At 44.2% G+C, this 12500-nt stretch overlaps 1 protein-coding gene across 3 annotated transcripts in view; it reads left to right on the forward strand.

Moving 5' to 3' along the window:
• Positions 1-12500, forward strand: part of bnc2 (basonuclin 2) — a 164327-nt gene that overhangs the window by 56861 nt on the left and 94966 nt on the right. For 2 of the 3 annotated variants that reach the window (XM_048263897.1, XM_048263926.1), the window contains exons 1-2: positions 425-817; positions 1910-2158. In XM_048263897.1, coding sequence (XP_048119854.1) covers positions 815-817; positions 1910-2158 — 252 coding nt within the window. In that variant the 5' untranslated portion in view covers positions 425-814. Of the gene's footprint in view, positions 1-424; positions 818-1909; positions 2159-12500 lie in introns of those variants that run through there. The other variant, XM_048263907.1, reaches the window with a different exon arrangement.

The raw sequence follows: 12500 nt of genomic DNA on the forward strand, positions 1-12500 counted from the left end.
AATGACTAATATAAAGTCATAATTGAAATGATGTTTTGTATAGTTGCTTAGGTAAGCCATGTGTTGTTTATGTTAGTGTCAGTTAATAGTGCATTAATATGGTTGTATGGATATCTGCATGAATTGATACAGGCAGTGACTGTGTCATTTTTTAATAAAAGACTTAGTGCTGTGTGTGTGTGTGTGTGTGTGTGTGTGTGTGTGTGTGTGTGTGGCAGGGTCCCTCAGGAACTGGAGTGGAGATGCGCGTAGTGCTGGTAATAATGCAGGGACAGCCCTTCCCCTCCTGCTCTCTCTCTCTCTCTCTCTCTCTGCCACCAGTAGGGGAGTGGATCAGTGCAAAGAGAGCAAGAGAGAGAGGGAGAGAGAGGGAGAGGGAGAGAGAGAGCAGCATGTCATTGAGTGCCGGCAAGACGAGAGGAGCAGTTGACTCAGACCCCTCGCTGGCCTCACACGCACAGATGCACGCGCGTGAACACACACACACACACACACACACGTGCACTCTCGCTCACTCAGCCTCACTCTCACTCAGCAGTAGCGGTGAATAGAGGACTTTCTCCGGGAGGAAGACAGGAGAACCAGCGTGGTGGAGGAGGAAAGAGAAAAACACCCACAGAGAGAGAGAGAGAGAGAGGAAGGCTAGTGAGAGGTGTAGAGAGAGAGAGAAGAAGAGGGAGAGGGAGGGTGAAGGAGAGAGAGAGAAATTGAAGAAGGAGAGAGAGAAAGAGAGAAAGGAGGGGCGGTGTAGAGGTGACACACTCCCTCACCTGATCTCCACATTCTTGGGAGGGAGACCTGAACTGGACAATTAATGGTAAGAGAAAGCAAAGAACTTTATTTAAACAAGATTAGTGTACATGTTAAAGCCGTGTTTTTTGTTTTTTTGTTTTTTTGGTGATTGTGGGTTTTTCAAAATTTTGAAACATTTTAAATTTGAATGGCTGATTAAATGGCATTTTGCTAATTGTAACAATTTAGAGACAGCTGATTTTCCATTGTTTCAGTGCTTATTGTCATTTTTTGGTGAGGTTTGCAGAGGGGTGGCTTTTGAGTTGAGTTAAGAGAAGGTGTTTTTTTTATCATTTTGAGGGAATTTGGAGGAGTGCTTTATATGTTTTTTTTTTTAGGAATTTTGTGTGAGGGGTTGAAAGGGCAGAAGTTCTCTGAGTATGGGTGAGTTTGGCAAGTGACTTTTGGTAGGAATGTAAGTATGTGAGTGTGTATGTATGTAGATATATATGTATTTGCGTGTGCGAGTGTGTATTTGGAGGATAGCCCATAAAATGCGTAACTGACAGATATGGAAGGGGGGTGCCGACTGAAAACAAAACAAAAAAAAAGCTTCTGCTCTCCTCCATCAGCTCCTCCACATCATAGCCATCCCCCTTTTTTCTCTCTCTCCTCCTCCACTACACAACCCCCTTGCCCCTCCATCCCTCCATCCCCCTCCTCCTCCTCCTCCTCCTCCTCCTCCCCACTTACCTCCGACGGCTGGCTCATCCTGCCCTCTCCCTCCAGATGCCCCAGAGGAAATATACAGTGCGCTGCTTGCTCCTGAATTAACTCAACGCTCTCCTTCAGCTACTGGCAGCCAAGAGGCTTCTACTCTTCTACTCTTCTCCCTTCTCCCTCTCTCCATCTCAGGAGGGAAAAAGGGAACAGCAAGAAAGGAAAGGGGGAAAAAGAACGAGAGGAAGACCAAGAAGAAAAGAAGAAGAAGAGGAAGAAGAAGAATCAAGGGAGAGAGAGAGAGAGAGAGCGAGTGAGGGAGAGAAAAAAAATAGAGAAAACATTTGAAAGAGAAAACCGGCCGGCTATCCAAGCTTCCTCCGGCAACCCCCCCCCCCCCTTTCCCTATTGAGCATCCCAGAGCTTCACACACTTTCTCCCCCCTCTTCTCTGGCAGTCCGGGGAGGCAGAGTTGGATGTGAGAGGCGGTGTGGTGTCGAGAGAGCGAGAGCAAGAGCCAGAGAGGGCACGTCAGTCCACGGCCAGAGCCAGCAGCAGCAGCGGCAGCAGCGGCAGCAGCGGCGGCGGCGCAGGCGAAAGCTCCATGCAGTTCAGCACCAGACCGGCAAGTGTGGAGCCGGGCTTCATGGGGACATGGCAGCAGCAGAGCACTGACAGCAACCTCCTCTTCAGGATGTCCCAGCAGGTGAGTGACCCTCCGCGTTACCTCTCTGTCCCTGGCTCTCATTTGTCCCATCTTTTGTCACTCTCCTCCTGAGATTGGAGGGAGATTGGATAGACTGCATCAGTGGATATGTGTCTGTTTCTGTTTTTGTCATCTGTGTGTATGTGTGTACTGTGTAGTGGTGTTGGTGGTGGTGGTGATGTGTTTTTGTTGTTTTGTTTTTAGCCTTGATGTTGATTTAGGAATGATTTTGAGGACTGGCAAAAGATGCTTCATTTAATCTCTTCACTGATTGTTTGCATTGTCATTGTCTGTCGTCCTCACAACATAGAGCATTTTTATATAAAAATTTCATTCAGCTTTGTAATGTCTGTGCATAGCCTAGTACTGCAGCCTGTGTTTCTGTGTTTGTGCGCTGCCTGCACGTGTGGTTGTGTACATTCCAAGAGTGAAGGAGAAATATAGGCCGGTTCTATTCCATAGAATATTTCCTGTATTTTTATTTAGGACAAAGACCACAGTGTATATACATTTACTACACATATTTTAAGGGAAATAGCAATATTCTATTCTAATGTTTCACTTACACTGCAAGTGAAATATATCTGTATTTGTTATCGGTTTACACGTATAATTTGTACACAAAATTAAGTAGTTGTAATGTTTGGGTAACCCCGAACTGATAAGGGTTACGGAGAGAAACCCTCCGGGTTCCAGTAATTGACTTCATGTGCTGAGAACAGAAAAGTGTAACATTGCTAGTTTAAGTCCACGGTCGAGGAAAAAAAGCATTCACTTGGACTGGGTATAGAGAAAGACGTTAAAACATCATTCCTCTATTTGTCGGTCATACCACGCTGTGTTTCAGCGTGTTTTGTATAGTGTAGAATGTACACGCATACCTTCTGTAAAGGGAGGGGGCTTGTGGGCGTAATTTGGCATCCTTAGCATGTTCGTCCAACAAGGGGCAGGAGCTCTAGAAGGGGGCAGTTCGCTTACAATTAATCATCGCTGACGGTGTCTCCGTACCATGCACTAGATGTCACGCACGCAGGCCGCAGCAGCCCTGCTTGCGCAATGTACTCGGTCAAGTTTGTTGAGAAAGTTTTTTTTCCACTCTTTTGCTCTTTATGAAAGTGATATGTTCGCAGCATAGAGGTAAACTGAGACACATACATTTCCTTAGTTACCATGTTACCAAGTTGTGCAGCTTGCAACAAAATGTCTAGAAAAGTCAGTGGTGCTGTCAATGTGTAGCCTACACATTTAGTGTCTTGTTTCTGACACTGTAAGCTGTCCTTCAGGTAGCATACGGTTTTTATTGTAAGTGCCCCATGAATTCCCACCAACTATACATTCTCGGCTTCACAAATTGTAAGTGCATTCTAGATTTACCTTGGAACATCCTGGGATAGTATGTGAAACTGAGAATTTGTATGGGGGGTTGTCAAGTTTATCGATCCATCGATCTGACTGAGCTCCGGTACTCTGCGCTTAGAGTGTGCAGCTTCCCCGCGCGACATCGCATCTGCGCAGGTGTATGTTGGGGCATCTGTTGGGACGGGCACTTGCATCACTACAAATGTGCACCGTTGTTCCAATATAATCAGCTATGGGACCCACCTTTATTTATCCTTCCACCCAGCACTTACAGGGCATCTCGCGTGTTTAGTAGGCATGACATAAATTCTCACAAGAAGCGCTTGACAGACTGCTTTATTGGAATCTAAGCGATCATGACTTCTGTTTGCAGAGCTCTTTGCGCCTTGGGTATTGAGAGAGATTAACGTTTTGCGGTTGTTTGAAATCTATTTTCCTGCTCTTTGATTCACGTCCTAAAGTAGAGTGACACGAGCTATGGCTGTATTTTTGTACGTTAATTGAGGAAAATATTTCAATAAAATTGATTCGAGAGTGATTGTTCTGTATGAATGTGTGTTAGAAGGAAATTGTATTGATTTTGTTGTTGACTAAGCGTTGTAAATCAAATTATTTGATAAATAGTACATTTATGAACCCAGAGAGAATTGTTCGTCAATGGGTTGTGTGCTCTGCTGCAAAAGCAACTGTGTGGTTGCATCTCTGGAAGTCATACTCTTTGGAACAACTTTCAGCTTTGGTCTCAAGCTCAGTACACATGTCATTTACATCGCAAAATCGTTCGATTTATTTTTAAAGACATACACTAAAATGGGAAATAATCGATACACTGACAGCTTTATTTCCGATCAAATTGTTTACATGTAAAATAATTTAAAACAAAAAAGATAGACGAGGTCCTGTGCAATGTGCTTATTGAGTCGAATATTCAGTTAGTCGTTTTTACACTTTTCCTAAAGAATGATTTGAAATATAATATAATGTGGAAAATAATTGGAATGCTCCAGTAAATCAGGAGCCTACTTGTTTATGGTTAATGTTCAAATTCTTTAAGACTGTTTTTCTATTCGGGCTATTCATTCTTCAGTGTTTGCAAATTGATCGGGTAAACGATATAACTTCAACCGAATTAATACTAATAATAAAAAATATAAAATAAGGTAAATTGCAATTTTATTGTTCTAAAATTGTTCTGTCATAGATACTGCGCAAGAACTGTGTTGACACTATAACAGAATAGCGACACTGTTATCTCACATCAAAGCTTTTAAATAATTGTGATAATTCACAACTTACACCTTCATGACCTTGTCAGCATCTTCATTCAAAATCTGCTGCAATATTTTTTTTTTCTGTCAGCTGCAATGTAAGGTGTTAATTGGAATGTCGTCTGTCTACCAGATCCTTGACATTGCACAACGCAGCTGCTGTTAGGTTATAAATGACAAAGGAAATGATTGTGTTATATAAATTTGTTGCTTTTGGATCTACAAAAAATATATTCACATCCTCAACGCCAGAGTGCTAAACAGCTGTATAGCAACTTTGTTATGGTACATTTAGGTATTAATATCGACCTTAGCACGTTAAGGTTAAGTGATATACCTTCATAATTGGTCCATCACGAGCAATTCTCCGTCATAAAATAGCATTAAAGCTTGTCATTTGATTTAACTATGCTCTCCAAAGCAAGGGTGTGGATTAAGTTCCCATCGTAAACGGTAGGCCTGCATACGTTCTCAGCAGCGGCCCAGCAATTTAGACGTGGGAGCTGCAAAGACCACCGGCAGACCTCAAATCGGTGTCGGTGTTCACCGAACAGTCCTCTGTTTTCCCTGGCTCATAATCCCTCTTCTCTTGTATAAGGTCGCTGTCGCTCGGTTTCCTTTGAAGTGTGGCATGGCTACAATGGCCAGAGACCTGGACGAGGTACAGTCGATAAAAAAGGTGCCATCTTTTCAAAACACCGGCACAGTATACTGTTTAAAACAGGCGGTAGTTCTACTTTTTAAAATGTCAGATTTGTCAAAATGAAAAGCAAGTGCAGTAACAGTAGAATTAAACAGTTATTATGAAATAGTAATAGTAATAATAATAATAATAATAATAATAATAGTGTATCACCTGTTTTAAGTATTTTTTTTTAATCCAAACACTATTTCAAAATGATTACTGTTTATCTTAGGATGTGTTAAAATATTCCTAATTTTGAAATACATCAAAATAATTTGTTTTACAAATGTGAATAATTTTTACATAAATATAAACAAGATTGTAAATTTGTAAATAAAAATGCAATGTCAGAGAGAGTTAAGATGTGACCATGATAAAAGGGTCTATAGAATCTGATATATTTTGGGAGAGACATGATGAAGAAAAAGAGAGAATCTTGATAAGAGTTGTCAGACTGGCCAGGCAACCGCTGGACTCCGTATTTATTCAATACATAGAGGTCTTAGACAGATTGGTTTACGCCTCCTTCATTACCAACCATTGATTTTATTTGTGTTTTTCTTTTGTGTGTTGGTGTGTTTGTTTGCACAAGCATGGGATGAGTGTCACTTGGAGAATACTTGTTAAATATTTCCCCCCCCTAAACTGAAAATGAGTATAGCATGATAGAACGATGTGGGGTAATTAGGAGAAAAATATGCTGGGATGATCAGATTACAGTTCAAATTCTATATTTGCCATTAGACGTCCATCAGCTCTCTGCTTGCAGTCTGACTTCCATCCTCTTGTGTTCAGTGTGCAAATCAAAAGCAGACATGAGTGCTTCACGTCTTTGGCAGAGGAAGCCTATTTGTCAGGGACAGAGTTTGTTTTCTCTCACTCTGTAATTGAGTTAATATCATTCTCTTCCATACAGACCAGCGGCCCCTTAATCTGGATATTACAATAGTCACAGATGCGTGAGGAAAAAACATGCGACTTGCATTGCATGCCATACTTGCCGCCTTGCGCCACACACACACACACACACACACACACACACACACACACACACACACACACACACACACACACACACACACACATGCATGCAGATAGATACATAGATAGATAGAGAGACAGATAGAGACACACACTCAGATAGATACATAGACACACAGATAGATACATAGACAGATAGAGAGAGAGGGACAGACACACACACACAGAGAGAGATGATCTGTGAATGACTCTTTATGTTTGCAGATGGAATTTATTCATGTGTATTGTGACTGAGTGAGTGTGTATGTGCATATGCAATGCATGTATGTCTGTATGTGTATGTGTATGTGTATGTGTATGTGTAGGTGTAGGTGTAGGTGTAGGTGTATGGGTGTGTTTGCATTACTATTTGCATATGTAAGAGTGTCTGATGGCTATTTGTGAAGTCTATGCTGCTCTTTCCTCCAGTGTTTAGCATGTGTGTGCGGGTGCTAGCTGAAGAGGCTTTTGGCTGGCCCTGGTCGGCAGCAGCACAAAGAACCGGGTGGAGTGGAGGAGACTAGAAAGAGAGGAGGCAGAGCAGGGAGAGAGGGAGAGGGAGAGAGGTTAAAGGCAAAATGAGGAGAGTTCAGTCTCACAAAAGGTAGTCATTACAAGATATTTAACAATGCTTTGTGATGATTGCCAGCTGAACTTTAGGACGGGGCAGCAATGCTTTGATTTTGACTGTCACAGTTTCTGCTATCAAGGCACCTTTCCTTACGACTCGCCGAGTCTTTCGATATCTGGGCAAGATGCAGGCGGGCAGTGTTGCCTGTTGTAGGAGTGTCCACTGGTTCCCAGGCTTATGGCGGGGAGGAGCCGGGCTCTGTTAACTACTGACCCAGCTAATTAACGGCACCCTGCTGGGGGGGGTTAATCTCACCTGGCTCAGAGATGCTTACGCTCCTAATTCAGCACCGCTGCCCCACTCTCTCCGCCTATTCATCTCGTCTTCATCCAGAAGGGGCGAGGGCTAGCGCCTGTGGCGGCGCATGGGGAGTGTGGGAGGTTTGTCACCCTGGCTGGTGTGTTTGTGGCAGGGTGAGTTGCTGCCGTGCTGACGCGGGCTCTTCTTGCGGCGGTGGTGGTGGTGGTGGTGGTGGTGATGTTGTGGGTGTGGGAAAGGGCAGAGGCAGAGAGGTGTCAGTGAGGCCACCCACAGGGCACTGCGGCTGGGGTGCGGTGACTACGAGACACTACCTGTGGAGATGGGCTATTGTTTTACAGTGTGTGTGTGTGTGTGTGTGTGTGTGTGTGTGTGTGTGACGATTACTGTTTATTTTCTGGCCAAATTTTATTGGTGCGGTTTTTGTGCTTGTATCAGTAACTCTGCTATCCTTTGATTTGTGGAGTGTACAGCTATTATTTGCTTAGAGCCATGGAGATTTAAGACATTTTTTAGGTTACAATCTTTGCCGTTTATTTTACAGTAAAAATTAATGTTTTAATTTGTATGATTCCATAATCAGAATTTGAATTAATTTGCAGTGGTTATGGCGTTTAAAAACCATTTGTCAGTGTGGTTTGTAGCAGTTTCCATTTCAAGTCGCTTTTAATATTCATGATTTAATTCCCTCTATCTCCCTATTTGCAAGTCAGTGCTGGAATATTAAGATCAAATGCTCTGGAGTGCCATCGATGCATTCTCTCATTGTGTTTGGATTGAAGATGTATACAAATTATTTTCCCTCCTGGTTGTATACGATACATGACATACTTTATATCTTCTCTTCTTGAGCTTCTTGAAATTCAGTTTAAATATTATTTTTATTTCTTTTGAAGCATTCTTTTCTATGGCATCATCCTGTATCTCTGTCCATGAACATTTGTCATTTACATGTTGGGTCCTTTTTTTGTCATTTGCTTTGGTGGCGAGAGAAAGAGGGACATGATCAGGTAGAGAAGCAATAGAGTGATGATAGAGTGATAGAATGATAGCGAGTGTGTGAATGAGAGAAAGAGAGTGATGAGAGAGTTGGTGTGTTGCTGTGACTGGGGAGAGTGGCCCCCAGTGTGTGGAGGATTGTTTCCCTTGTTCCATGGTGCTGGAGCCCTGCCAGAGTGAAGCGCAGGTTCCATAGCGCTGCCGGGGGCACACACACACACAACCCCTCCCCTCCATCACCACCTAAAGCCGACACACCTCTGAAGTTCACGCATATTGATCTGGTTTAGATTTTATTCAGGCCCCTTCTTCTTCCCCCAGTGTGTGTTTTCTTTACTGTTATTCCTCCGAGCGAGAGGGGGGGGGGGGGAGACCTTTAAGCGGGGAGTGGGGTCTGCTGGGGCCGCTGCTGAGACTCTCGGTGGGCGTCGGGGTCTGTCTGTCCCCCTGGCTGTGCCGAGTCTGCTGATCAATAGCTGCCAGAGTGCACAAAACTCACAGGGTCAGGCCCAGATCTCCCTCCCTCTCTCCCTCTCTCTCTTTTTCTCTCTCTCTCTCTCTCCCTCTCTCTCTCTCTGCCTGTCCTAAGGGGAGGACATGGCTGCTTACATATGGTGGTGCAGTCATGAAATACATTTGTGCACCACACTTTGGTAAGAGGGCAGTGCCTAAACGGAGCTCTGCTTGCTTGTCTCCAGAGAAAAATGTGTGTGTGTGTGTTGGTGAGAGGAAGAAAGAGAGAGACATTCTGAATGTGTGTGTGTGTGTGTGTGTGTGTGTGTGTGTGTGTGTTTGTGTGTGTTTGTGTGTGTTTGTGTGTGTAATTCTGCGTCTCTGTGAGTATGTTTGTATTTTTGTGTGTGGAGTGGCAAAGCAGACGGTCTTGTCCTCTCTGTGTCCAGTGTCTGGCGCTTGCAGGGACAGTGGTGGCCGGTGTGCCCGGTCGTCCCTCCCTCTCTCCCTCCCCTGTGAGAGCTGCGTGCGTTCCTTGGGCTCAGGCACGATAAAAATGTGCGACCATCTGCTCTGCTCTTATCAGAGGGGATGAGTGGTGAAAGGTAGCTGCTCTCGCTCAAGGCATCTCCCATGATTCAACTCCCTCCATCCCCCCCCCCCCCGCCACCTCCCTCCACCCAGCTCCCTCCACCCAGCTCCCTCCACCTCCCTCCACCCCCCCACCCCCCCACCCCCACCCAGCTCCCTCTGACCTCAGGGGGCAAAACCAGGCATCTCCAGCTCTTAACACTCCTACCGCGTAACACACACACAAACAGGCCCATGGCCACAGTAAACTTTTACCCATGTGTATGTATGTATGCCTTACATGCAGGGGACCTGCTTGTGTAAACACGGCCACAACTCTGCAGATATGCCTTTCATACAGCAAGGCGTTCAGAGCAGCTGTCAAAACTGTGAAATGGCACTTAGATACAGTCTTGCTACTTATTTTTTTCCCCTCATGTCAATCATTTGGATCTATTTTTGTGACAATAGTAAAATGTTGTTTATTTTTTTACGTAGGAATTATTATCAAGCTTGACAGGGTTAAATGCTTGTTTTATTGTTATGAAATATGATCCTTTGTAACTTCAGATCATTTTTCTTTGGAGAAATTAATATAACTAGATTAAAGAAAACCACTATAACTCTAGGAAGCTTAATGACGACAGAGAATATCCTTAATGTTTGCGGTTTGGCAAGGCTTATATCCATTTGGGACATATTGATTTGTTTCTGATCTCCAAAGATCCTAGCTAGCTTCAGAAAGCTCACACAGGTCCTTTGGAGAGATTACCACATTCAAGCCTGATAGCAGTATGATGACCTGCCGCTGTTCTGTTTTCCAGCGTTAATGGGATATTTTTTTTTTAACACTATGCCACAATAACAAACTAAAGTAAAATGGGCCAGAGCAAGCGCTCTGTTTTCAGGGCCTCAGTGAAAATTGTCACCTTTCTTTGTTTTGTCTTGCACTTTCACACTGAGCTCCAAATGACCCATTGTGTACATTTTTGAGTGCTAAATGACCCTGATCTTAGATAACGGAGTTACACAAATAAATAAACGAAAAAAGGAGGGGAACCGATTTCTTTTAAAAATCAGGGGCTTATTTTTCTTTCTTGGCTTTTTCTTTTTGCTCATTTTCTTTGGGCACTTTTTTCCTCTGACCTGAGGGGAAGTGCTGGTAAAAAGGGAAACTGCTGTTTCAATAGTCTGTGCGTCAGGATGTCACCACCCCTGGTGCGGGGGTAATGAGGGGACATTACCGCCATTCCGCTGCTTGTTAGAGCCCTGAGCTCCTGACGCGGCCGGAACACCGCAGCTGCCACCGGGGCTCGCCACCTCCCTGAGCTCTGAGCTGAGCCGCACCGCGTCGCCAGCCCCCCCTCCCCTCCCCTAGGGCACCTCACGCCACCACCACCCTGTTCACGGCCATACTGCGGTCCTCTGTGACACACACACACACACACACACACACACACACACACACACACATGTACACGTACAGTATGATACATACCTGATCACATTAACACATTGCGTACACATATTGTAGACTTAACACCTTGTTCCAAATTGTATCCAACCTATTGGGAAAGGAACATGCCTATTGTAATGGACGTGCAGTGTCTGGTTGTACTGATCCATTATATAATAAATTACAGAATTCCATTCTGTAGATCTGATCTGAAATATTTTTTGTATCAAAAGTATTTAAAAAATGAATTTGCATAGAATTCATGAATACATTCTTTTTAATAATTTTCTGATTATTTATTAGTGTGTTGAAAGCACTCTGTGACAGACTGGAAACCACATGGTGAATTTAACACCAAATTACCTTTATTACTTATGTACAATTTGTACTGTACATCAAATGCATCAAGCACTTTAAAACAATAAGACTCCCCTGATTTTTACATACAGTCTTGACCATAAAACTACAATATACCCGAGAATAATGGACACAGCGTCTCTTTTTCATCCTGTCTCGAGTTGAGTTTTGTCGCTGCTTTACTGTTCGTGTTGGCCTGGTGCCAGCCCCAGGGGCAGGTTGAAGGGCTCCTATTTTTAACATGCCCACGGAGCCACCCCGCTCCTAAAGAACCACCCGGCCAATTTGTTCTACCAGCCGAAGAAAGGCAAGGAATCAGCCCTCACTACAGAGCCCTGCACTTCTCTCAGTATGGGCTCGGCATGATTGTGTTGTCTTTATCCCATGGTGTGCCTGATAAGTATGATCATGAGTATTACCACTGCTATGTTGTTTGTGTCTGTGGACAAGACAGTGGTTTTGGTTGTGTGGTGTGGACAGCTTTCCAGCAGACTGATGTTGACAGTGGTGATGTGAGCTGGTTAAATTAGAGTGAAATTTTTCTCACTGTTTTAATTGGGTGCAGTTTAATTATTTAAAGGAGTACTTGGGGACTGTAATAACTCTAGAAAGTGTGTGTGTGTGTGTGTGTATCTTTCTATCTGTCTACATTTTCTAAAAACATAAGTAAATGAAGAAGCTGTGACAGTGTCTGGGAATAGCTGTGTGTTTATCCAGATTTGCTGTGATGAGTTGTACTGCCCAGTGGCTATGATTTTGCAGGAGATTTGTGTGTGTGCGCATGTGCGTGTGTGTGTGTGTGTATCAGTGCAGCAGCAATTCATCCCTCCCGCTCCCTCTACCATACTCTCTCTCTCTCTTTCTCTCTCTCTCTCTCTCTCTCTCTCTCTCTCATCTTCTGTGTCTGCTCACATCTCCAGCCTTCCTTTTGGAAACTTATTTCTGGAGTTTGGAGAGGCTTTAGGGGAGCTCTCTGGTCCCTCCTGGGAGAGCAGTGAAATGGCTCGGCCTGCACACAGCCCTCTGCAGCTCACGCTGTCCTGCTGTAAACAGCACTTGAATACAGACCTGGAGACCTAGCGGCCAGCTGACACATTATTGTCTTTGCAACAAGAAGAACTCCGAGAGGGACGGAGAGAGGGGGAGATAAAGACTGGCCAAACAAGAGACTACGCCCACTGTTGGCTGTGCTGGGTACAAGCGCGCACGCACACCCACACACTCACATGCACACACACACACACACACACACACACACACACACATACACATGCACATACACACCC

This window comes from Alosa alosa, chromosome 1 (assembly GCF_017589495.1).
Source record: "Alosa alosa isolate M-15738 ecotype Scorff River chromosome 1, AALO_Geno_1.1, whole genome shotgun sequence".
In the NCBI taxonomy this organism is placed as follows: Eukaryota; Metazoa; Chordata; class Actinopteri; order Clupeiformes; family Clupeidae; genus Alosa; species Alosa alosa.